At 44.2% G+C, this 27321-nt stretch overlaps 2 protein-coding genes across 5 annotated transcripts in view; one reads left to right on the top strand and one right to left on the bottom strand.

The window, feature by feature from the left end:
- PPP1R9A (protein phosphatase 1 regulatory subunit 9A) overlaps positions 1-27321 on the top strand; it is a 244006-nt gene that overhangs the window by 207171 nt on the left and 9514 nt on the right. For 2 of the 4 annotated variants that reach the window (XM_061586772.1, XM_061586771.1), the window contains 2 exons: positions 11086-11205; positions 25600-25782. In XM_061586772.1, coding sequence (XP_061442756.1) covers positions 11086-11205; positions 25600-25782 — 303 coding nt within the window. Of the gene's footprint in view, positions 1-5835; positions 6943-11085; positions 11206-25599; positions 25783-27321 lie in introns of those variants that run through there. The other 2 variants (XM_061586773.1, XM_061586770.1) reach the window with 2 other exon arrangements.
- LOC133365215 (serum paraoxonase/arylesterase 2-like) overlaps positions 9736-27321 on the bottom strand; it is a 60561-nt gene continuing 42975 nt past the window's right edge. The window contains exon 10 of the transcript XR_009758128.1: positions 9736-10206. The gene's annotated coding sequence lies outside the window, so the exon portion shown is untranslated. The remainder of the gene's footprint in view (positions 10207-27321) is intronic.

The raw sequence follows: 27321 nt of genomic DNA, 5'->3' as shown, positions 1-27321 counted from the left end.
CATTATACTTCTCCAGGAGACTTGGCTCAAAGAAGACCTGCTTCTGAATGACTTCTCTGCATACTCAATTGTGGCAACATCCAGCACAATGGGTGGCCGTCCAAAGGGGGGCTATCTATTTTAGTCTCAACCAAACTTGGCATTACTATTACACGGCCTGAAAATCTGGATAATATAGCGATGGCCCTACTGCTCAAACTCCCTCTTTTTACCTTTTTGTTAATCAATGTGTATATGCCACCTTTACACCAAAAAAATATGATCAGAGATAATTGGGAAAAGATGGAGGGTATATCAGCAAACTTTTGTCTGATCACCCTGAAGCCTCTGCAATGGTGGCTGGAGACTTCAACGCCAGAATTGGCCCCAATAATGAAGCCCTGTACTTGCATTTCCAACTTTTACCTCCAAATTCTGAGTGGGAGCACCCCCTTCCACAGAGACAATGTAAAGATCAGAAGTGTAACTTTGCTGGATTATGTCTTTTACAACTGATTAACTCCCTTAACTTTGTGATACTCAATGGGAGTATAATGGGGGACACTCAGGGAGAATTTACATTTATATCCAATTTGGGGGCCTCTACCATAGATTACTTTATGGTATCCTATAAGCTACTCCATAGGGTTTCTTACTGTGGGGTGGGTGTAAGAGGTGACAGTGACCACTTACCTTTGCATCTGATTCTCAATCCTGGGGATTATGCAATTCGTATGGAGTGTGATCCAATGCTGAATTTGTTGACCGAGCATAGACTTGCATGCATAAAATGGTCCCCGAAACTAAAAGCTGTTATGTTAAAACTCCTCCATTCAGAGGAAATTTCTTCCTTGCGTGAAACTATAATTACAGCACAGACGCCGGAAGTAGCGGTAGAGAATTTCCAGAAATTTGTTACCTCTATTCGCGATCCATTAATTCCTAAAATCGTTGGAAGGCTTGAAACCCTACAGCATAATTCTAAACCATTGTTTGACCACGAGTGTGTTACTTTAAAGAACTTACTTTTGAGTAAATATAAATTTTATAGATCCTTAGACTTACCATTTTTACCTGATGAATATTTTGGGCTTAAGAAGTGCTACAAAGCATTAATTAGATCCAAAAAACAGCTCGCTAGGAGAGAGGTCTGGGAGAACCTGCTAAATGCTGTCAGAGTGAGGGATTCATCTACCTTTTGGAAACTGGTCTCTTGGGGCGGTCAGTCTTCCATTCCGGCTATGGACTTTCATATTCCACCCACCTGTTTTCAAAAAAGGGAAACGCTCGGACCCTGCTAACTATCGCCCAATTAGCTTGCTAAGTGTGATCAGCAAGCTGTATGCCAGCCATTTGCTAGAGAAATTTTATGACTGGCTTGAGATCCATAAGATCCTTGATGATGAACAAGCCGGCTTCAGGGCGGGATGCTCTACCCTTGACCAGGGGCTGATATTACAACATCTTGTGGAGAAATACATGTCCCCCTCTGGGGGAACCCTGTATGTGGCGTTTATAGATTTTAAATCTGCATTTGACCTGATTCCTAGGGAAAGACTCTGGAATAAATTGATGGAGTGTAACATTGACAGACGACTTTTGTCTCTGATTAAGAGCCTACACGAGAACACCTATTTGAAAGTTAGGTGCAACCGCGCAGGACAGTTAACCGCTCCTATTCCAACTCATAATGGTGTTAAGCAGGGCTGTGTACTTGCTCCCTCGCTGTTCAATTTTTATATTAACCCCTTAATCAAACTTCTCACAGAGGAAAATGCCCACCCACCCATCTTGGCAGGTAGACCTTTATTGACTCTACTGTATGCGGACGACGTTGCCTTCCTGTCCTTAACATGCGTGGGCTTGCGACGTCTTCTGAGAGCGCTTACCTCTTTTTGTAAGACAGAAAAGCTAATGCTCAATTATGATAAGTCTAAGATCTTAGTATTTACACGCAAAAGGCTCAAACATCGCTGGCTATTAAATGATCACCCTATTGAACAAGTTTCCCTGTTTAGATACTTGGGAATTATTTTCCACTCCTCAGGCTCTTGGAAACCCCACTTGAGCAATGTTGTCGAAACTGCTCAGAGAAGTATTAGGGCGCTATTGGCATTCTTCTTTTCTAATGGGGGCTAACATATTCCCTCAGCTATGATGGTGTTCAACGCTAGAGTGGTGTCCCAACTTCTTTATGGCACCCAGCTATGTTCCCAGGGTAATTATGCCCCTCTGGAATGTGTCCAATCTAAATTTATCAGGACCATTTTAGGTCTTCCAAGCTGTGTTCCAAACGTTGCTCTCTGCCGGGAAGTAGACACCCTGCTGATTGAGTCTAGGGCTTGGGTCCAGAGGTTGAATTTGTGGCTAAAATTAACTTTTTCTCCCGTGGGACTTGCTCCGCTAACTCTCATTGATACTTACCAATCTAGATGGAAACTTGCAGTGATCTCCAAACTCCAGTCACTTGGTTTTTCTCAGGCAGCAGTATTACATCTTGGGTACTTCAAGGCTAAAGACCTTATTTCACAACGTATTAGGGATATTGAACTTCAAAATAATCTGGCTCATTTGGCAGCTTTCCCTAATACTTGGGTCAGTGTAAATGTACCTACTTCGGTGGGCTATTTATTTAATCTGTGTATCCCTAAGTATAGAAAGGCATTTACTCTAGCAAGATATAATGTACTCCCCTCAGCCTTATTGGAAGGGCGGTACAAGAGAGTGTCTTATTCAGAACGATTTTGTATTTGTAACTCTGGTGCGGTGGAAACCGTTGAACACGTATTATTGCACTGTGCCCTTTACTCTGATTTACGTACTTTGTTCATTGCCCCGTCTTCTTAAAAGAGCTAGAATATTAGAAGAAAATTCCTTCCATGTTCTACTTGAGGATCGTGACCCATTCATTACTGATATGGTATCTAGATTCTGTGTTGTGGCCATGGCCTGCAGAAAGAGCTTGGTCTAATCATTTTAATCCCTGTTCTTACCATTTTAATATGTATTTTATGGATTTGGAAATGTGTGTTTTATGTTTTTTTGTATGTATTTATTTTGCTTGCTGGTCATGGACCGAAATAAACATTCATTCATTATTATGAATATAGCATGTGAATTTAGGCTTCAGTCCTACCCTTTCCCCCAGTGGTGTTGGTTGGAGGGGGTTAGAATGGGGGAGGGAGGCTCTGCTGCCATAAAGGCAGCTGCTGTGTCTAGACAGGCGCTAACCTCCCACTGTTGGTAGGTAGTGCAAAGCATTTAGGGGCACAATGCCAGAGGCTTTGGATCTGCAGAATCCACAATCCAAAACCCTGCAAATGTCTCTGAGAGGCCCCTCTGCTGTGGCATCCCTGGAACTGGTGCAGCAAAATTCAGAGAAGAAGAACCACCCACGCTCCACCCCAACCTGACTGGTTCTGTGTGTCTCTGGTCCCAGTTAGGATTTCTCTGCTCAGCATATTAAGCAATTCCCGTATTGTAGAAAGCTTTATCTTGCTTATGCAGCTTCTTTCCCAAGCCAGTTCTTAACACAGAATAAGTTAGTTGATGGCAGTTCCTCTACTTCTGATCTGGATGGTTAAGATTCCCCATTAATATTTTAACCCCATCGGTTTTGCAGTACCTTGGCATGGAGTGCTGCCCAGTTGCTAAAGCCCTTTTTTCCTTTGCTTTGTACTTTGAACGATCTGCTTCTGGTGATGTATAAATATATTCCTGCTATAGTACAAGGCTGAAATAACGTTTTGGGAAGCAAAGGACAATGATCTCTTGACAGCATCCTTTTATGAAAAATTATTCCATTAGCAATGTTGATTGTTGTAGAATTAATTATGCTGTTGTGAGATGAGTGCCTTGTGCATTATTTTGCTCTTGCTGGAGTCATTTTCATATTGATTGAAGGAGAATCTTCCTCCATGTGGGTGTATGCAGATACTCTTTAAACAAGGAAAACAAAAATGTGCCAGTTCTGTATGTGTGCAATAGACTCCTGATTGGGGTGCTACATGGGACAATACAACCAACAGTCAAAAATTCACAGTGTGAAACATCGTACACATTTCCTTTATAGTATTTAACATTTATGCCAGCCTTTCCCAGCCTTTAGCTTCCGCAGTGTTGCTGGACTACAGTTCCCATAATTCCTGACCATTGGCCATGCTGCCTGGGCCTGATGGGAGCTGTAGTCCAGCAACATTTGGGGATCCAAAGGTCAGGAAAGGCTGATCTAGCTCAAGGATTGGAAACCTGTGGCCCTCCGGATGTTGTAGGACTGCCAGCTCCTATTGGCCCCAGCCAGCATGGCCCATGGTCAGGGATGTAGCCAACAACAACTTGAGGGTCTCAGGTTCCCCAGTACCTTGTCTTAGAATTATCTAAACCAGTTCTCCTCCCCTTGCTGCCACCTATATAGGCTGTATTTTTACCATTAATGTTTAAGCAGTATATTTCACAGTCTTTGTAAAGGCACACGTTTGGCTATCCTGCCTTTCTGCAGAACTTTTCTTGGGAACCTTCTAGAACTAAAAACTGGGAGTTCCTGGGGAAAATATATTTTTATAACATTGCATGTTGCAATTATATACCACCCTTCTTCCAAGGAGCCCAGGGCACTGGACATGGGCTTCCTCATCTGTTGTCCTTGTAACAACCTTTGGAGGTGGTTTAGGTTGCAAAACACTGACTGGTCATCCCACAGGCCTCATGGCTGCCTGGGAAGTTTGATCCCAAGTCTTCCTTGTCTAGGTCCAACACTATCCACAAAGTGGGCTTTCTGGAAACCTAACCATTGACTAGATACATCTTTGGCTCTGGCTCCACCTATTTTTGACTCCAGACCTGTCCAATTTTGAACCTGGCTTTATCCACAACCAGTTGTGGACCATGACAGAATACCCTTGAAGGAATGGAGACCTTGACAGAAAAAAGGTTGCCTACCCCAGTGTAGTTAACGGATAGGAACTCTAGACAGGCAATTCCACAGTTGTTGGCACTTCTACTAAATAGAAGAGCCCTTGTACTTGGGCCCCACCAATCCCATGGCATGTCTTGGCTATACCTAGACTGGACTATTGCAATGCTCGCTGCTTGGAGCTGCCTTTGGAGACTCTTTGGAAAATGCACTTGGTGCAAAATGCAACAGGGACCAGAATATTAGTGGGTGCCCACACATTGATCAGAGGATGTTATGCTTATTTCTTTCAATTGCACAGGTTATCTATTATTTCCCGAGCCCAGTTTAAGTGATCATCTTGATCTTTATTCTGGCATTTAATGGTCAGGGAGCAGATCATCCAAAAGGCTGACTTAATCCATATGAACCTGTTTGAGCATTCCTTCAGTTTGCCTGATCCCAGACCATTAAACGCTATAAAGGTCAACACCTTTGTAAACTAGGATCAATAACTAATAGATAGCCAGTGCAATTGATACCGATCAGTATAGTGTTCTCTCACGCTAACACTGCATTTTGCACCATTTAGTTTTCGAACAGTTTCTAAAAGCAGCTCTGTGCAGACAACATTGTCCAGTCTAGGTTTAACCAAGTCATGAATAGTAATGGCAGCTGCTAAACAATCTGGAACTGGTTGAAAGAAAGTGCTACTTCTCTAGCAACTTCAACTTCATAGTAACTTTTGATCATTTGTGTAGGACTGCCAAATCAGCTGATACAGTGGACAATGTTAATATGTTAGGTCACATGTAAAAAGCATGAAAATGAAAATATTATACCATATTAGATGGTAGGTTTTATTACTCTGTGCTGCCTCTAAGATATATTGTATGTGTTCTGTACTCTTTTTGTCTGTATTTTCACATTTTTATAATCTAATCTAACTGCCTTCTGTTAAACAGGACAACTGAGGAACTGTTGGAGTGCTCAGCAAGTAGAGTGCCTTTAACCAAGCGATCCTCCTCTCTCCCACATAATACTATTCCATTTACATGGTATGGAGAGAGCAGCAGGAGATCCAGTTCTTCCACCAATCTGCCATCACCTACCAGCTCAACTGATCCTTCTTCTGAAAATCTAAGTCCAGCTAAAAAGGGGTCCAAGGTAGAAAATACAAAATACCTTATCTCCAGTGCATGGAGTGGCAAAAGCAGGTTGATATTACTGACTTAAATAAAGGACCTGCATGATAGCAACTGCAAGCAACATGTTCATTGTTCAGCAAAAACATAATATGAACATTCCAGGTTGTCTTCTGTGTCTCTTTGATGTATGTTATCTGAGTAATTTCTATACTAATGCCAAACTGCCAAGCTCATTGGACATGATCCCAGCATATATTTTAATCATTAGTCCTTGTCAGGCTTTTTAATGAGCCTGAGTAATTTGTAGATGTATAAGGAAAAGCCCAATGTTTTCCACCATGGCCAATAACTGCTGCACCTCTTTGGCTTCATTGGATAAAAATGAGCACACAGGGATTCTAAGGGCAACCACTTGAAGCAAAGCAGGGGAGTGCCAAAGGGAAAGGGAAATGTGCAACAATATAATTCTGGAAGTTGCTGTGGGAAGAGGAGATAACAGAAGGCCTCTTCGGTCAACATAGCTCCCCTGTTACCCAGCACAGGAGCGGGGATGCAGTGAGTAGCCACACCTGAGCATTTGCATGAACAGGCCAACTTTCTTTAGTAACAAAGCCCTTATGCATACAGTTGCCTGCACAAAGGCTTCCACATGACCCATATAGTGCAGGGTTCCTGGTCGCAAGGAGGCCTTTGCATGTATAGCTAACTGTGTATAGGAGATGGAGGGTAGTTCCCAGTGAGGATCTAGTGGGAGAGAGAAAAACTTGAGTGCCCCTTAGAGTGAATGGCAAGGACCAGCAAAGGAAAGTACTGCACATAGTCCATTAGTCCAAACTGAAGCATGGGTGATTAGAAGCAGCAAGAAGTGCGAAGTTAGGAAGGAGACGCAACCCTGCTTAGTAAATAGAAGCTGACCTGAGTGGAGCTGAGGACCATGGAGAGTTGAAGAGCCAGGGGCACTTCTGGCTTTAACACACCTGCCCATCAGCTGCTTGCCAGGAACCTGTGTCCTCAGCAGGAGCCTGTTCAGCCTCTTTGGACACCCTAGGAGGGACTTCCTGGAAAGAGGTCTGTAGCCAGCCACTGGCCAGTTCTCTTCCATCATTGGCTCCCAGTGATGGTATTTAACCTAGCCTCAAGAGTGGCAAGGAGGTCCTGGGGGCTCCAGCAGACTGAACCATGGTCTCGGGGGGGGGGAAACAAGCACTAGCCGCCCCACCAGAGCCTTGTTGCCCAGTTACAGATGATAAGGACCAAAATGAGGGATAGGATAAAGAGTCAAGGAGGGTGTATGGCTTCCAGATTAGCAGGAAAATGCTAAATATTCAGAGAGGCAGTAGTGAGGAGCTAGAAGAGCCCCAGCTATGGCTATTCCTATGCCCAGGCATCTGTTCAGGGCAGTTTGAGAAGTGCAGGGAGGAAGTATTGTGAGTGGGATCCCCTCCCAGATGGCATGGCTACAACCTTTCTAGATGTTGAGCAGACTGTCCCAGTAGCCTAGAAGAAGAGACACCAGTATAAATGTATTGGGGGGGGGCAACCATTTCACTTAGGATACTCCTCCTCCTCCCTGCCTCCCATCTCCACCTTTTGTTTCCTTTTTTTGTTTGTTTGGATTTGGCCCCTGGGTTTCAGTTACTGCAACTGGCCCTTGTAATTTTGGTTGCCTTTCTCTGATTGAAACCCCTTCCCTGCCCAATTCCCTGGAGCTGGGCAATAGCCTAACACCACCCTTGATAAGGTGGGACTCCCTAGAGCCAGGTTCAAGAAGAATGATCCAGATTGCCTTCCCCTTGGCACCTTTCTGTGAGGCATGTCTGGAGGCTCTGGGACACGGTATCCTGTTAACAGGGCCTATTGCTGTATTTGCAAGCCATTTTTAAAAAAAGAAAATTCCTAGGGGAATGCCTCCTCTTTCCTAAAGCGATTGTTCACAGCATGGTCTGAAGGTATGTGATGCAGCAGTGTTGCAGAAGCCAAGCACAGCTGGGTCTGATAAGTGTCTAGCAGGGAGACCCCCTGGGAACCTCATCTACGGAGGAAAAGCAGGGTCTCAGTGCAATAAATATATAATCATAAATTTAGGGCTTGGTAGGGTCCAGAAACTTTAATAGGTATCTCTGAAAACTGCTGATTAGCAGGACGTCATTGCTCCAACATCCATTTCCCTAAAAAAATTTTTAAAATTTGCAGGTTTGGGTTGTTGTTTTTTTGCAAGTTCTCACCAAAAGTGCAAGTAAGTATTTTGAGCCATTCAAAAATATGATGCTTTGTCTACTGTTTTGATTGTAGGGTCACATCCAACTGAAATATTGGCATATTTTAAAGAAAATGTCACTGTTGTATCTATTCATTTCCTTGTCATACTTTTGTTCTTATCATGCATCTTGGGTATTACATTTAATTCCATTTTGAAGTTCTTTTGAATTAAGAAAAATTGAAGTATTTAAAACTGAATGTTGGTCCTTTTTTAACATACATGCATGTTGCTTGCAAGTAATATTTTGTACGGCAGTGTTACATGCTCCACGGATTGTTTTTGTCTCTATGCAGTATTCCTTAAGCATTTCTTGACCAATACAAGAGTGAAAAGGAAAGTCAAATAGTTATATGATTGCTGCGCTCTGAAAACACACCATGGATGTGTGGCACAAGCTAAGGCTGCGTTCAGAGCAAACACCTGACTGAACTTCTGGAGAGGTGCTTTCAGTCAGTGTGTTCAGTACTGAGCTAGATGGACCAGTTGTCTGAATGACAGCTTCTTATGTTCATTGAAACAAAACTATGTTACAGTAGGGCCCCGCTTTAAGGCATTCCACTGATACGGCAGCTTTCATTTTCCATTTTAAAGGGTTTTTTCCCCTTTTGCGACGTTTTGTGCCATTTTTGCATCATTTTTGCGCGATGCGGCCCATTAAAGTCAATGGGGTTCCGCTTTATGGCGTTTTCCGCTTTATGGTGGGGGTCCGGAACGGAACCCGCCATATAAGCGGGGCCCTACTGTACATATATTCCGTTTCTATGAATCAGATTTGCAAGGGACAGATTCTCAGTAGATTGGGTCCACGGCGTCCACAATTTCATGGGCCTTTCACTGTTCTTTGCTGTACCCTGCTTCTGTCATGTCATTTTGGGGATGGATAAACTGGACATTCGTGTGTATCAAATGAACCTTGTTGGGAGCAGCCAGACAGAATCAATAATTGTGCTAAGGAGTTCAGAACCTCAACAAAACGATAACATATTTGTTGCTTACATCCAGTGGGAATAAATGCAAAAGAACCTCATTTGAATAAAGCAGTATTTAAACTCATTTTAAAAGGCAAATGTATAAATAGCAAATAAATGAAAACACAGTCTTTTGTGAAGTGTAAGGGGGAAAGCTTAATGGGTAACTTGGCTTTTTTTGTTGCTTTGTGCAAACATTGTCATATCTTGATTTCACTGATTCATCTGGTTCTTGAAGACCTCGACAGGTTTTACTCATTATATATAGTTGTGCCCAAAGCCTGGCACTAGAGGCTTCCAGGACTAAGAAAAGGAGCAATGAAATCTCAGGGCTTGGACAGGAGATGGTCTTAGTATGCTGTGCTCAAAGGAACCTCCTGTAAAAATGAAAGTGTTTTGACTTGATGTTCTTTTTATTTTTCAAACATTATAAGAGCTTGCCATAAAGTTCAGAACTTACTGATGAAAACTAACATTACAATTCTCCTTTGCATTTTAGCCAAAACTATTATTCATTACATTTTGGGGTTATGCTGTAGCCAAAAGCTAAATTTAATATACAGGTTCTTTTCTGTTTCAGTTCACCTTTTAAGTTTCACCTTCAAAACAGACTTGCACTTGTTGACATAGCCCACTGCTGGTTTTTAATAGTATGTGGCTTATTTGTTTTTAATGAACCTCAAAAGTTTCATGGGTATCTTGATTTTTGGGGTTTATCTGTTTGTTTTTTTAACTGTATGTTTTTTAACCTGATGTATGCCATTGTAGGATTCCTCTAATGGCAATTTGGATGAATTTCATCAAATGTACATATCACAAAGTGCTCCTTTGGGAATTGCTCCTTGTTCATCTTTGCTGTAAAATGTGATGTTTATTCATTGCATTGATATGGGTCAAAATGTTTGTTTTGTGTCTGTTTTGATTGTCGAGTTATGACTGTCTTTTCCATGATCGGTGTAGCTGTAACACAAAATATGGGGTCCAGATTAACTTTTCTGATACTACTGTCAAAAAAAGGAACAAGAACTCTGTGAATCTCTTTGATACTGACCCTAAGAGGGACTTCCTTTCTGACTAGGGGAGAAAACACACACCCAACATTGCAACAGGTTGATGATATGATGTGGTCAAGCCTCTCCCAGTGGGAAAAGTCTGTACATTATGGAGTTCAGACATTTCTGAGAATCACTCTTTCCAGGTGTAGTAATCAACATGGATCCTGTTATTCTGCTTGGGAAGATAATTATTCCAAACCCATCTACTGCCCAATTATGTTTCATTTATTCTCAGGGAGAAATTGTCGTTCCCCACTGGTGGATGCCATGTTTTTAGTGGCAGCTGTTTTATCCCCCCAGAATGCATTGGAATGATATATCTGAGATTTTGGGGGCAGGGGATGGCAAATATCAAAAGAACTCCTTTGCTATCATTTACATTTTTAAAAGATTCTCCAGCTACTGCCTGTAGTAAACCTGCTCCTGACAATCCTTGTAAAAAAATCACCCACTTCCCTGAAAAATTGCTCTTTTGGGAGCTCATTTTCATACACACACCCAAATTCAAGCCAGCTATTCTCTCTCAAGAGCATTCAGCTCAGCACTATCTACAACAGCAACCAGGTGCACAGAAAACCCTGTCTTCGTAGTTGGCATACAATAAGAATATTACATTTCATTTTTCAAAACGGTGAAACGAGGAACACTTTGAGTTCCTTCCTTACTCCTCACTGTGTGAATTATCACAACCACTCCTGAGCTCAGCAGGATAAAGCCAGTTCATCTGGACATATAGGCTGTTGTTTGACTGAAGGGTTTGGTTTTCTTCTTTGTTCCCTTACAGAATTTCACTTTCAACGATGACTTCAGTCCGAGCAGCACCAGTTCAGCTGATCTGAGCGGCTTAGGGACAGAACCAAAAACCCCTGGATTTTCACACTCCATAGCACTATCATCCGATGAGGTACCTTACCATGTGCTATTAATATAGCAGGAAATAACTTCCATGCTCCCTGTGGACTAGTTAATAGGCTAACAGTTCTTGGCCGGATTCAGTTTTTTGGGGCGGGAAATAGACTTTTATGGCTGCTGTTCACAATCAAAAGCCCCACAGGATGTATCTGTTGGTGAATTTGAGCAAAAAGAATGTGTGCTCCTCAACACTGTACAGGAACAGTGCCGTTTGTTATGACCTAATGCATTTTGAGTAAATACCACAGCTGCTTAGGACACCATATATTCTATAAAATCATAGCCCTGTACACAAATTCAAGAAGAAATTCAGGCAACCATATGAAATTACAGCTACATATAAAATATAATTACATAATTTTTTTAAAATTGTGTTTAAATTGTGTTTTTAAATTGTTTTTTGTGTTTTAACATTTGTATATTTGTTTTTAATGTTTTTAATTGCTGTAAACTGCCCAGAGAGCTTCGTCTGTGGGCCCATATATAAATGTAATAAATAAATAAATACAGACCATATTATATAATAACTAAAAAGCAACAACCAATATATAAAACAATGTAATTACATATATAGATTCAAAACAGTAATAACAGAACCACAATGCGTCATAAGTATGAGTTCAAAAAAGTACATTTTCCATAGGAGGTGGGCCATCACTACGGGTAATAGCTCCACCTATCGTGCGAAGGCAAGAATGTTTTTGAAGTCAAGACTAGGGGCGTCAGGCCCCTCCCACTCCCCAGTTCATTCTTCCCTTCGTACAAACAAGATTGGATCTATAGCGTAGCATTTAGCTAAGTCTCTCGTATTTGTTTGTTTATTTGTCTCCAAGTCCTTCCTTTCTCTGTTTTGCGTTTAACTTTCCATTTAAGTTTGAGAATCCCCACAGAGACCGCGGCTGCGATTCTCTCCCAGGCGGGAGCTTGCGGCTGCGGCTCCCTGCCTTTTTTCCCCGACACCCAACTTTAGCCTGCCGGAGTACTGCCCCATCGGAGCCTGTTGCTACGGCTCTCTTTCTCCCTCTCTCTCCGTGTCTTTAATTTTCGCCGCGGAGAGCTCTGTACTTGGTGGCAACTGCGGCTTGCCTCCTGCGTCTTCTTCCGACACAGGCTTCTCTCAGCAGTCTCCTTCTTGGGGTTTTTTAGAGCCGCTAGTGCAGCTATCGGCCCCGCGGCTCCTCCTGCGAGACTCTGCTGGGCAGCCCTTCCCCCAGTTCGTTACCAGACGGCCGCCATTGCTTCTTCTCCCTCCGCCATTTTTGGATCATTTTTTCCCGCTCTTTTTTCCGGACGCCATTTTTGTTGGATTCAAAATTCCCGCCTTTTTTGTTACCCCTTTACCAACCGACGGATACCTTCCCTGCAAGCTATCTTTATGTGTGTTGTATGTGGGCTGTAGACAGACTTACACAGGGCTTACTTACACACAGGAGCTTTAATTCAGTGGCTGACTCACACAAATCTACTGCGACTGTATCAGCAAGGCTGGAGCTTTAATTTCAGTGGCTGACTCACACAACTCTACTGTGTCTGTATTATCAAGGCTGGAGATTTATTTTCAGTGGCTGCCTTGTACTAAATCAAGGCTGGAGATTTAATTTCAGTGGCTGCCTTGTACTAAATCCGAATTATATTCTGTACATCCTGCCCCCTCTGTGGCCGTGTACCACGCCTAAATCCAGCCTACAGCACTAATCTGAACTATATTGTGTACATCCTGCCCCCTCTGTGGCCGTGTACCAAGCCTAAAATACAGCCTATATTATACAGTCTATATTATACTAATGCTGATACCACAGTGCATCCTGCCCCCTCTGTGGCCGTGCACTTAGCCATCTGCCAGTGTATCCTACCCCCTCTGTGGTCGTACACTGTGCCAGTTCGGGTCTTTACATCCTGCCCCCTCTGTGGCCGTGTACTGCACCCAAGTTAATGTAAGATGGCAGAACAGCCAGGCATGTCGCAATCAGCCAATATGATGCCAGATCAGCCAGGCATGTCACAAAGAGCCAAGCCGCAACATTCTAAGGCGACTAAAACTAAGCATGTTAAAGCACTGGCTAAGACAAAACACCTTTCCAGCCATAGCAAACCAAAGTGCCCGCACTATGTCTCTGTGCCAACCTCAGCAACTCAGGCACACATGAGCGATATATTTCATTCCCCTGCTGCTTCCTCTGACGAGGAAGATTTTGCTGGCTTTCCCACTCGGCTTTCGCCTAACCAACCTCCCTCCGTTTCACCGCCCCAAACATCTGCTCCAATAGCCACTCAGGCACAAACATCTGCCACAACTGGGCTGCAGCTGTCCCCTGATTTCCTCTCCCAACTTCAAGCCATGCTGACATTTTTCACCCAAATGCAGTCACCACCACAAGTCCCTGCCATACCTCAACTCAACACGGATCAATGTGCGTGTCATGAGGCTCATCCTTCCTGTTCACCAAATCCCTTTGATGTAGCCAGAGGCAGATGTATTGACGAAGCCTCGTATGCAGAGGAGTCAACCTTCACTGACCACGTTGAAGGAGATGACGACTGGAGCGACTATTCAGATCATGAGGAGGATACATCGTATCGCTTGTTTAATACCTCAGACTATCAGCCCCTGGCACGCAGGGTAGTTAATACCCTTGGTCTCCAGACTGCGCCTTCAACTTCTTCCACCCCAGCTATAAAAGGGGCCAAGATCCTCAAATCCCCTGCACCTACTGAACACTACATTCCGGTGCCGGATCCAATTGCCAAATTGGTCTCTGAAGAATGGGCTCACCCATTCCAATCTCGCCGCTTCAAGAACCTGGCTGACAGGTTTTACGCCCTAGCTCCAGACTTTGCCACCAAGTTAGACGTCCCTGGCATAGATGAACCAATTGCTCGTCTCGTTTCACGTTCTCTTTTGCCCAGGGAAGGGGAATCCCAACTAAAGGACACTACTGAGCGACGAATGGACTTCGCCCTCCGCAAAAATCACGAGGCCACTGCCCTATCCATGCGTGCCTCGGCTTCGGCCTCCATTTTCTCCAGAGCAGCTATAATGTGGCTGGATGATCTTCTAGAGGACACTAACCCCGATCCTGTTGCTCTCAGAAGGTCACTGATAAAGTTACGTAAGACAGCAGCTTTTGTGGCCGATGCCACCTTGGATGCCACTCAATTGGGGGCACGAGCCATGACAGCTCAGATAGTCGCTCAACGGACCCTCTGGCTTCGCCACTGGCAGGCTGATTCAGCAGCCAGAATGAATCTGTCCAGGGCTCCTTACTCCGGATCTTTACTCTTCGGCGAGGAAGCTCTAAAGGCAGTGCTTGTTGATCCCAAAGACGCCCACAAACCGGTTCTGGCCACAGTCAAGAACAGCGACCACAGGCCTTTCAGGCGATTTCCTTCATTCCGTTCTAACCAGCCCTTTCGAGGAATGCGGCCAGGAGGACGAGGCCGCGACTTCAGATCTTATGACCCCAACGCATTCAGGGGCTCCTGGAACCGACGCTTCCAGGGCAGAGGTCAGTACCAAGGGCGCAGGGGCAACTCATCGTCCTCATATAGGGGAGGCCCTCGCCAACGCAAGCAGTATTAACACACTTCCCATAGGTGGCAGATTACTTCATTTTCGAGACCGTTGGTTGCGCCTCACTACGGTCTCCTGGATCAGGGACCTTTTCAGTTATGGCTATGCCATAGAGTTTTGGGCAACCCCACCAGACAGATTCCATCCGTCCCCTTGTCCAAGGGCACCAGCCAGGCACAGAATCATGCAGACAGCTATGCACCACCTCTTGGACATAGCAGCAATAGAGCCAGTCCCCACAACTGAGAGGTCGGAAGGGGTGTACTCCCTCCTATTTACTGTACCAAAATGAGATTTATCATGGAGGGCGGTATTGGACCTCAAGTTTGTCAACCGCTTTGTAACATATCGCAGGTTCAAAATGGAATCACTCCACTCCATTACAGAGAGTTTACATGAAGGAGACTTCCTGGCTTCTATTGACCTTAAGGAAGCGTATCTCCATGTGCCCATTTGCATAGCCCACAGAAAGTTTCTTCGGTTTGCTTTTGGCCACCAGCACTTTCAATATAGAGTGATGCCATTCGGTCTCTCCTCTGCTCCAAGAGTGTTTACCAAAGTGCTACTCATCCTAGTGGCTTATCTCCGGACCCAAGGGGTTCACCTCTACCCATATCTGGATGATCTGCTAATATGGGCCAAGTCTGAGGAGCTGGCTCATCATCATTTAACGATCACCCTCAATGTTTTGCAGACCTACGGTTGGCTTGTCAACTTCGACAAAAGCCACCTTCAACCAACCCAACGCCTACTACATCTAGGGGCAATGTTGGACACCCTGCAGGCAATGGTCTTCCTGTCTCCAGATCGCATCACTGCCATCACGAGCATCGCAAGGTCCCTGATGCAACAAACATCCGCAGACGTCATGCTTCTCGCCAGGGCGGTCGGAATGTTCATCTCTACAATCCACATTGTGCCATGGGCTCGAGCCCACACTCGGCACCTTCAATGGACTCTGCTGCCCTTTCAACAGGACATTACCAGCTCCAACCATCACAAAGTTCATCTGAGCCCCGCACTGCGCCTCTCCTTCCGCTGGTGGACCAAGGTTCAACACCTCTCCAAGGGCACGTTGTTCAGAGAACCCCGCAGAACGATTGTAACCCCAGATGCCAGCCTCATAGGCTGGGGAGCCCATTGCAACTCCCAGTACGTCCAGGGGGGTTGGTCCACCGCAGAGCAATCTCAAAGCATCAACTGGCTGGAGCTAAAGGCTGTCCATTTAGCTCTGCGTCATTTTCAGTCTCTGTTCCCTTTGGACCATGTGCTCATTTGAACAGACAACACGTGTGTAAAATCACATTTGAACAGACAAGGGGGCACCAGGTCTCGTCCACTGCAGGACTTAGCCTCCCTCATCTTTGTCTGGGCAGAACAACATCTACAAAGCCTGAAAGCAGAACATCTCAGAGGGATTTAGAATGTGACAGCAGACTGGCTCAGCAGACAACAGGTCTTTCTGGGAGAATGGAAACTTCATCCAGCCATTTTCCATCGTCTCCAGTGTCGGTTCGGCGTCCTCTCAGTCGACCTGTTTGCTTCCAGTCGCAATTGCCAGCTTCCCAGGTACTTTGCCCGATACCTGGACTCAACAGCGGAAGCAGTGGATGCTCTGATAACACCATGGCCAGACGGTCTCTTGTACGCCTTTCCTCCCATACCATTGTTAGCCGAAACCTTGAGGAAGGCGCGAACCGAGAGGGCACAGCTGGTTCTGATAGCACCATTTTGGCCACGCCGACCGTGGTTCTCAGATCTTCTGGCAATGTCAATGATGGATCCTTGGACACTTCCAGTCAGGCCAGACCTTCTATCCCAGGGTCCAGTATGGCACCAGGACCCTACTTGGTTCAATCTAACAGCGTGGCGTTTGAACGGGGACATTTGAGGTCAGCTGGACTGTCTGACGCTGTGATTGATATTATTTTAGCCTCGAGAAGACCATCTACCACTCGTATTTATCAACATACTTGGGTGGCTTTCTCCAAGTGGTGCCAGTCCCACCACCACGATCCATCTCAGGCCACTATGCATCAGGTGGTGCAATATCTCCATAGCGGATTTATGATGGGACTTCGACCCAACACTCTACGTCAACACGCGTCCACTCTGTCGTCCATTCTCTCAGTGTCCTCTCCTGGAGATCATATTTCCTCACATCCGTTCATCAAACGTTTTTTGAGGGGAGTCGCCCTACGTTCTCCGGCTGTTGTCCATCGGTTCCCCTCATGGAGTTTGCCAAAAGTTCTGCAGGCTTTCCAGCGCCCTCCGTTTGAACCCATCGGGACTGTGCCCCTACGTATGCTGTCCTTCAAGGTCGTGTTCCTGATCGCAATCACATCTGCCAGACGCATTTCGGAGTTGGGCGCATTGTCTTCTGCTCGACACCTCTGCGTCTTCCATAAGGATTCTGTTGTGCTGAAGACTGATCCTTCCGTCCCAAGGTCGATTCAGTCTTTCATTGCAACCAGGACATTGTTTTGCCTTCCTTTTGCCCGAATCCTACCCATCCTCTCGAGAAGGCTTGGCATTCGTTAGATGTCCGGAGGGCTCTCAAGACCTACCTGTCTAGGACCCAAGAGATTCGACGAACGGAGTCTCTGTTTGTATCCTTTCATCCAAGGTCTATGGGGCATAAAGTATCCAATCCTACCTTATCCCGTTGGTTAAGGGCATGTATTACTTTAGCATATGAGTCTCTGAAGCTGTCAGTTCCAGCTAGTATAACGGCTCATTCTACCAGGTCAGCTGCCACTTCGGCTGCTTTTGCCACTAATGCTCCTGTTGCCGATATTTGTAGGGCTGCAGTCTGGTCTACCCCACACTTGTTTATAAGGCATTATAAAATTGATCGTTATGCCTCTGCTGACGCCTCTTTCGGCAGACGAGTGTTGCAACAGGTTCTTAATAAGGATTAACACGTGGGTGGTCCCTCCCTATATGGGCTGCTTTGGTACATCCCGTAGTGATGGCCGGACTCATAGGGAAAATGTACCATTGGTCTCACCTGAAAGGTGATTTTCATAGGAGTGGGCCATCACGGCCCTCCCAGTTGGAGGATGACTAGATATTTTCTAATGGGTTACATATTTTCTAATCAGTTACATATTATTGTTACGCTATTATATTTAAATGTAAGAGTGAAGTCAAGACTTTTAGTTCTGTTATATTGTTATGTTAGAGTCATGTTATTATGCATGTGACTATTGTGTTATTTTCCTGGCGGGCCTGTTGGCCTTGTTCTTGTATTTTTAGATATTTCTTTTTAGACTCGCCACGAATGAACTGGAGAGTGGGAGGGGCCTGACGCCCCTAGTCTTGACTTCAAAAACATTCTTGCCTTCGCACGATAGGTGGAGCTATTACCTGTAGTGATGGCCCACTCCTATGAAAATCACCTTTCAGGTGAGACCAATGGTACACTTTGTATTGCTAGACTACACCACTTCATTCTGCAGGTTTCAGAACGTTTTGTTTGAATGCACTACTTCTCTTCAGTACATACACAACAACAGAGCTTGGAAAAGTTACTTTTTTGAACTACAACTCCCATCAGCCCAATCCAGTGGCCATGCTGGCTGGGGCTGATGGGAGTTGTAGTTTAAAAAAGTAACTTTTCCAAGCTCTGCACAACAAGCATGTCAAGGCAAAGGTTCTAACTTTGCCTCCTCCCTGACTGCTAGTTTTGAATGTACAGAGAGCTTCCTCATGTGAAAAATTGATCCCACAGAAATGGATATATCCCATGAAGTTGCTAGTCATGTGCTGTGCCAGTTGGCTTGCTTTATGATGGAGTAAACCTCGTATCAATATGGAGAAACCAATTGGTTCCCAATCGGAAAGGGTGTGAGATGGGTGTATTTTATCACCCTATTTGTTTAATCTGTATGCTGAACATATCATACGGAACGTGGGATTGGACCAAGATGAAGGAGGTGTGAAAATTGGAGGGAGAAATATCAATAATTTAAGATATGCAGACAATACCATACTACTAGCAGAAACTAATGGTCTGAAATGAATGCTTTTGAAAGTTAAAGAGGAAAGCACAAAAGCAGGGCTACAGCTGAAGAGTCAAGAAGACTAAAGTAATGACAACAGAAGATTTACATAACTTTAAAGTTGACAGTGAGGACATTGACCTGGCAAGGATTATCAATACCTTGGCACAGTCATTAACCAAAATGGAGACAATAGTCAAGAAATCAGAAGAAGGCTAGGACTGGGGAGGGCAGCTATGAGAGAACTAGAAAAGGTCCTCAAATGCAAAGATGTATCACTGAACACTAAAGTCAGGATCATTCAGACCATGGTATTCCCGATCTCTGTGTATGTATGTGAAAGTTGGACAGTGAAAAAAGTGGGTAAGAGAAAAATCAATGCATTTGAAATGTGTTGGAGGAGAAATGTTTGCATACCATGAACTGCGAAAAAGACAAATAATTGGATGTTAGAACAAATTAAACCAGAACTATCTTTAGAAGCTAAAATGATAAAATTGAGGTTATCATACTTTGGACACATAATGAGAAGCCATGATTCACTAGAAAAGACCATAATGCTGGGAAAACCAGAAGGGAGTAGAAAAAGAGGAAGACCAAACCAGATATGGATCGATTCCATAAAGGAAGCCACAGACCTGAACTTAGAAGATCTGAACAGGGTGGTTTATAACAATGCTCTTGGAGGTCGCTGATTCATACGGTCACCATAAGTCCTAATTGACTTAAAGGCACATAACAACAAACTTCGTATCAGAATGCATCAGACATTGCATGCCATCCTCTGCTTATTTAAATTGGGCTAGTGTGGAGTAAATGGCTCATTGATTGCATCCCTAACTAATTAATTATGTTACTCTTTGTGCCTTGTCCGTTGACACTAGAGTCTTGTCCCTTGATACATCAATCCTAAACATATTGCATGGAAGAAAGGCTGTAAAACTAACTTCCCATGAAAGTGTGTTTAGGATTGTGGTGTAGAAACACTATTCAGCCTTTCCACCTTGCATTTAAATGTGCTCTCTTATGCTAGAACATCAGCTGCTGCAATCCAATACACAGTTAAGTACAGTTGCTCCTTTGATATAAATGCGAATAAAGCATGTTCAGCTCGATGTTATTTATTTATTTATTTATTTTTTATTTATTGCACTTTTAAACCGCCCTTTAGCAACAGGCTCTCAGGGCGGTGTACAACAGAATAAAACCACATTTAAAAGCCAGTCACTTTCCTGCTATTTCATTGCTGCCCTATATATACATACTTCAAAGCATATGTATATATGAGTTAACCCACTGGTGGCTGCCCATTTCCAGGGATGGTTTAGGAAGCCTTCCCCCATCCATACAGTCAACACTTCCAAGGTTAATTTTATTTATTTATATCCCACCCTTCCTCCCAGAAGGAGCCCAGGGCGGCAAACAAAAACACTAAAAGCACTCTAAAACATCTTAAAAACAAATGACTTTAAAACATATTAAAACAAAACACCTTTCAAAACAGTTTAAAACAAAACATCTTTTAAAAAAAATAATTAAAAAATCTTAAAAAGCACTTCCAGCACAGATGCAGACTAGGATAAGGTCTCTCCTTAAAAAGCTTGTTGAAAGAGGAAGGTCTTTAATAGTAGCTGAAAAGATAACAGCAATGGTGCTCGTCTAATAATTAAGGGGAGGGAATTCCAAAGTGTCGGTGCCACAATGCTAAAGGTCCACTTCCTGTGTTGTGTGGAATGGACCTCTTGATAAGAAGGTATCTGCAAGAGGCTCTCACCTGCAGAGTGCAGTGATCAACTAGGTATATAAGGGATAAAACAATTTTTCAGGTATCCTGGTCCCAAGCTGCATAGGGCTTTGTACACCAAACCTAGAATCTTGCAGCTGGCCTGGTAGTTAATGAGTAGCCAGTGCAATTCTTTCAGCAGCAGGGTGACATGTTGGCAATACCCTGCCCCAGTGAGTAATTGCAGAAACGCATTTTGCACCAGCTGCAGCTTTTGGACCAACCTCAAGGGCAGCCCCACATAGAGGGCATTATAGTAATCCAGCCTGGAGGTTACCAGTGCATGGACAACAGTGTTTAGGCTATCCCAGTCCAGAAACCACCACAACTGTCTTACCAGCCAAACCTGGTAAAAGGCACTCTTAGCCATGGAGGTCACCTAGGCCTCTAGCGACAAAGCTGGATACAGGAGCACACCCAGACTACGAACCTATTCTTTCAGAGGGAATATGACCCCATCCAAAGCAGACAATTGACCAATTATCTGACCTCAGGAATCACCAACCCACATCACTTCCGTCTTGCTAGGATTCAGACTCGGGTTATTGGCCCTCATCCATCCCACCACTGAGTCCAGGTAGCGGTCCAGGGCTTGCACGGCCTCTCCCGTTTCAGATGTTACAGAGAAATAGAACTGGATATCATCAGTGTATTGCTGACACCTCGCCCCAAATCTCCTGATGACTACTCCCAAGGTCTTCATATAGATGTTAAACAGCATGGGGGAACAAGATGGTACCTTGCAGTACCCATAGCACAACTGCCAGGAGGCTGAAAGACAATCATTCAGTGCTATTCTCTGAAGACGACCCTGGAGATAGGATCAGACTGTAAAACAGTGCCTCCGATACCCATCTCACTAAGTTGGCCCAGAAGGATACCATGGTCAATGGTATCAAAAGCTGCCAAAAGATCAAGTAAGAATAACAGGGTTGCACTCCCCTGTCCTTCTCCCGATACAGGTCCTTCTCCCATCAGGGCGACCAAGGCCGATTCCCTCCCATAAAAAGCAGTGACCTCTGATATTAAGTTTAACTACTGGGGGAAATTCCAGTCCTCTTGGTCTCAGGAAGGGTACATAACCATAGGTTGGTTGAGGATGGTTTCAGCCAGTGGAGCCATCATGATATCTCCATCCTGTACTGAAAAATGCTCAGATAAATCCAGTTTGTTTGAGTGCACGAGTAACTAAAAACTAGCTCAATTATATCTTATCAGGCCCTAAATAGAAAAGTACTTCTGTTCTAGTTTCTAACAGATGGATAATTGCTTCATTGTTGTCGTCACCAGTTTCCTGATGATCCCCCAAATTGTTTCAACAGTTGTAAATGTTTTGCATTGGTGTTCATGTCTTTTTTCCCATTTTCTATTGCTGCCTCTCTCAGAGCTTGGATATGATTGATGATGAGGTGAGACTAATAATGAAATATTTTGCAGGGATTTGTTTTACAGAGCCATTTCTTTTCTCGTTTTCGACTGGTATTTTCCTTATGTGTAGCAGATTTTCAGGTTGAAGCTCATGCATGCCTCTCTCCACCTCCCCCCCCTTATCCTTATCCTAATTTTTATCCTTTGAAAGCTCTTTCTTTTGTGTTTGGGAATTTTTCAAAGTCACTGATAGATCCTGGGAAATAAGGTCTGATTTTTCATGTCCAGATTGGACAGACAACAGAAAATTACTTCTTTACACAACACCTTATTAATGTATGGAATTGGCTACCATGAGATGGAGTGATAGCCACTAGCTTAGAAGGATGATGATGATGATATCTTTTTATTCATTAATAAGCAAAAAATCCTTGCGGTTTAAGAACATACCTATAGCCAAAATATATTTCTATCAAACTTTAAAAAGTGGGGAAATTGGGCAGCTATAGCGAATACACCAGGAGAGCAGGAGACTTCTGTGAGATACTGTACTCCCTACAAATTTGTCAAAATGCAAACACAATTTGGGTTGGTCTTTCAAAGTCCAATCCACTTCCTGTGTAGCTTGGAAGAATTTGGTATGATGCGCCTCTGAGCATATGGCAAGCGGTTCTGAGCTCAACACTATGTTTTATAAGATTTTGGTTTGAAATGAGTTTATGGGAAGCAGCAGACTGGCATGGGGGATATTTTTAATTTAACATGGTGGAATGTGGTTCTCCAGTGGTGTGGGATCAGTTCCAGCTTCTTCCTTCTGATGAAGTGGAAAAGGTGCTTTCAGCCTTAAGGCCAACCGCCTGCTTACTCGACCCTTGCCCGTCGTGGCTCATTATGAGCTGCAAAGATAGACTGGGCGAGGGGATCAAGGCGGTGGTAAATGCATCCTCGGAAGAGGGCGTAATGTCATCAGCCCTCAAGGAGGCAGTAATAAAACCAATTTTAAAGAAGCCCTCCTTGGATCCTCAAGATTTGAACAACTTTCGCCCAATCTCAAACTTACCATTCTTGGGCAAGGCGGTTGAGCGGGTGGCGGCGAAGCAGTTGCAAGCACATTTAGAGGAAGCGGATTATCTGGATCCATTTCAGTCAGGCTTCAGGCCTGGACATGGGACTGAAACAGCCTTGGTCGCCTTGGTGGATGATATGAGGAGAGCGTTGGATAGGGGTGAATGCACCTTCCTCGTCCTCCTGGATCTCTCAGCGGCTTTTGATACCGTAGACCATGGTATCCTTCTGGACCGCCTGGAGAGGTTAGGCATAGGGGGCACTGTACTGCAGTGGTTCCATTCCTTCGTCTCTGGTAGGCACCAAAGAGTGGCATTGGGGGATAAGGTTTCGGTCCCTTGGCCTCTCACTTATGGGGTGCCACAGGGTTCCATCCTCTCCCCGATGCTATTTAACATCTATATAAAGCTGCTGGGGGCTGTCATCAGGAGATTTGGGCTGCAGTGTCACCAATATGCAGATGACATGCAGCTCTATCTCTCATTCAAGTCTTCACCGAGGTTGGCTGTAGAAATCCTGTCCAAGTGCCTGGAGTCAGTGAGTGGCTGGATGGGAAGGAATAAGTTGAAGCTGAACCCTGACAAAACCGAGGTACTGTTTGTGGGAGACAAGGGAAGGTTGGGGGATTTGGACCTGGTGCTCAATGGGGTACAATTGCCCCTGAGAGACCAGGTCCGCAGCCTGGGGGTCATCCTCGACTCCCAGCTGTCCATGGAAGCTCAGATTTCGGCTGTGAGCCGGGCAGCGCTGTATCAACATCTGATACAGAGGCTACGCCCCTACCTTCCCAATCATCTGCTCCCATCGGTGGTACATGCCCTGGTCTCCTCTTGCCTAGACTACTGTAATGCGCTCTACGTGGGGCTACCCTTGAAAATGGTCCGGAAGCTGCAACTGGTACAGAATGCGGCGGCGTGCCTGATTAAAGGCAGCCGCTGGCGAGATCACATCACTACAGTTCTAAAAGAGTTGCACTGGTTACCAGTTGCTTGCCGGGCCCAATTCAAGGTGTTGGTTTTGACCTTTAAATCCCTGTACGGTTTCGGCCCAGTCTATCTGAAGGAGCACCTCCAGCATCATCAGCTATGCCGCCCAACAAGATCAGCCTCAAAAGACCTTCTCTCCATCCCATCAGTCAAAACAGCCAGACTGGTGAGGACTAGGGAGAGGGCTTTTTCAATTGTGGCCCTAACCCTGTGGAACTCTCTCCCACATGATCTCCGTCATGCCCCTTCTATGATGAGCTTCCGCTGGACCTTGAAGACCTGGCTCTTCAGGCATGTTTTTGGGGTGGGGTAGATTTTATTATCATTGTTTTCAGATTTTTAATGTCTAATGTATTTGTATGTCTATTTTGTATGTCGCCCAGTGGCTGGATAACCAGCCAGATGGGCAACTAATAAATTCAATAAATAAATAAATAAAACAATAAATAAAAAATCCATGCTGGCTATAGTATATAGCCACTCTCGTGGCTGTATAATACTATCTTCCACCAATTAGCTCAAGGTGGCATACATGGTTCTCTTCCTCTCCATTTAATGCTCACAATAAGTGATGTAGGTTAGGCTAAGAGACTGTGATTGGCCCAAGTGTGTTTCATGGCTGAGATGGGATTTGAACCCTGCTGTCCCAGTTTCTAGTCTGACAATCTAACCACTACACCCCATGGGGTGTAGTCTGCCAATAGCTACAAGATAGGATGACTATATACAGCCTCCAGATTCAGAGGCAGTATGCAACTGAATACCAGTTGTCAGACAGCAGGCGATTGCTATTGCCTTGATTTTCTGCTTGTGGGCTTCCGAGTAGCACCTTGTTGGCTACTGTGGGAAACTGAATGCTAGACTAGATTAATCTTAGGTCTAACCCAGCGGGGCTTTTATATTCTAACAGGTAGACTCATATTTGCTGGGTACAAGGCATGGTTCTCTGGTCATTCTCACATCTGAAGAGAAGCTGCAAAATCACATTTATATCACATTTATGCAACCCAGCAGAGGAACTCTCATATCTGACTTGCTACTTTTTGAAGTGTGAAAATCGTTATCATGCAACGTGGTATTTTATTGAAATGCGCCCTCTCATGGTAAGAGTTGGTATATAGCACATTAGGGTGAACTTCCTGAGATGGTACCGTCTCCAACCACGAGAAGACCATATTCAAATGAAATTTTCACTATGCCAAATTTACTTGGCTTCAATTGGCACATGTCAACTTTGATAAAAAAAGTAAAATGACAGTTAGACCTTAGTTCTCAGCATCAAAAGGACATTTTCCAAATGCTTGCTTCTCTCCAGGCAGTACAAAGCAATTAAAACTTGGAATAAGAAAACCTTACTTTGGTAAACAACAGGATATCATCCCTATGTATTTCCACTGACCCATTTGATTTATTATACTTTGTATCTGTTGCACTAGATGGACATTTTGAACTGTATGGACTCTAGCCAAACTAGTGTTTATGATATTGCATATACTGCAAATAAATACATAGCGCTTTGAAGTAACATTGGAAGGTGTGCTGCTATGATGCCTCTGCCATGAAATGATGACACTCTTATCCTGTTCTTTCTGAATTATTTTTGTTACAGATCCTTGATGATGGACAGTCTCCCAAGCATAGCCAGCCCCCAAATCGCACCGTTCAGGAATGGAGTGTGCATCAAGTTTCCAACTGGTTAATGAGCCTGAATTTTGAACAGTATGTTCCTGAATTCAGATCCCAAAACATAAATGGGGAATGTCTTTTTCAGCTGGATGGCAGTAAGCTTAAGGTAATTGCCTGTCATTGTTGGAAATAAGATTCAGAATTTTGTTTGCCACCAGGGGATCTGTTAGGGTAGTGGTTCCCAAACGTTTTTCTCCATGGACCACTTAATTATTTTTCTGCCTGTTGTAGCAATTGTAATGCTAGATGCCATATGATTTTTAAATGTACTTTTACAGACACACCTGAATGAAGCTTGCAGGCCACTGGTGGTCCGCAAACCACAGTTTGGGAACTCCTGTGCTAGGGGAAATACTTGCTTTGCATGCAAAAACATAAACATCTTCATACCACTGACAAAATCCATTGTAACAGTAACAAATAATAGAGATCATAGAATCATAGAATAGTAGAGTTGGAAGGGGCCTACAAGGCCATCAAGTCCAACCCCCTGCTCAATGCAGGAATCCAAATCAAAGCATTCCCGACAGACGGCCGACCAGCTGCCTCTTGAATGCCTCCAGTGTCGGAGAGCCCACTACCAGTCTAAGTAATTGGTTCCATTGTCATATGTCTCTAACAGGAAGTTTTTCCTGATGTCCAGTCGAAATCTGGCTTCCTGCAACTTGAGCCCATTATTCCGTGTCCTGCACTCTGGGACGATCGAGAAGAGATCCCGGCCCTCCTCTATGTGACAACCTTTCATGTACTTGAAGAGTGCTATCATATCTCCCCTCAGTCCTCTTCTCCAGGCTAAACATGCCCAGTTCTTTCAGTCTCTCCTCATAGGGCTTTGTTTCTAGTCCCCTGATCATCCTTGTTGCCCTCCTCTGAACCTGTTCCAGTTTGTCTGCATCCTTCTTGAAGTGCAGAGACCAGAACTGGACACAGTATTCAAGATGAGGCCTAACCAGTGCTGAATAGAGAGGAACTAGTACTTCACGCGATTTGGAAACAATACTTCTGTTAATGCAGCCTAATATAGCATTTGCCTTTTTTGCAGCCACATCACGCTGTTGGCTCATATTCAGCTTGTGATCAATGACAATTCCAAGATCCTTCTCACATGTCATACTGCTGAGCTAAATATCCCCCATCTTATAACTGTGCATTTGGTTTCTTTTTCCTAAGTGTAGAACTTTGCATTTATCCCTGTTGAATTTCATTCTGTTGTTTTCAGCCCAATACTCCAGCCTATCAAGGTCCCTTTGAATTTTGTTTCTGTCTTCCACGGTATTAGCTATGCCCCCCAATTTTGTATAATCTGCAAATTTGATAAGCATGTTCAGTACCTCCTCATCCAAGTTAATAAAAATGTTGAAGAGCACTGGGCCCAGGACTGAGCCCTGTGGTACCCCACTCTTTACTTCCTCCCAGTTTGAGAAGGCACCACTGATAAGCACTCTTTGAGTATGATTCTGGAGCCAACTGTGGATCCATCTAATAGTTGTTCCATCCAGCCCACATTTAGCTAGCTTGCCAATCAGAATATCATGGGGCACTTTGTCAAAAGCTTTGCTGAAGTCGAGATATATTATGTCCACAGCATTGCTGGAGATTTTGATTATGCTGCTGATATAACAACAGTTGGAACTCTGAACACATT

This window comes from Rhineura floridana, chromosome 10 (genome assembly GCF_030035675.1).
Source record: "Rhineura floridana isolate rRhiFlo1 chromosome 10, rRhiFlo1.hap2, whole genome shotgun sequence".
Classification (NCBI taxonomy): Eukaryota; Metazoa; Chordata; class Lepidosauria; order Squamata; family Rhineuridae; genus Rhineura; species Rhineura floridana.
The sequence above is the reverse complement of the archived record's forward strand: the minus strand, read 5'-3'. Positions and strand labels throughout refer to the sequence as shown.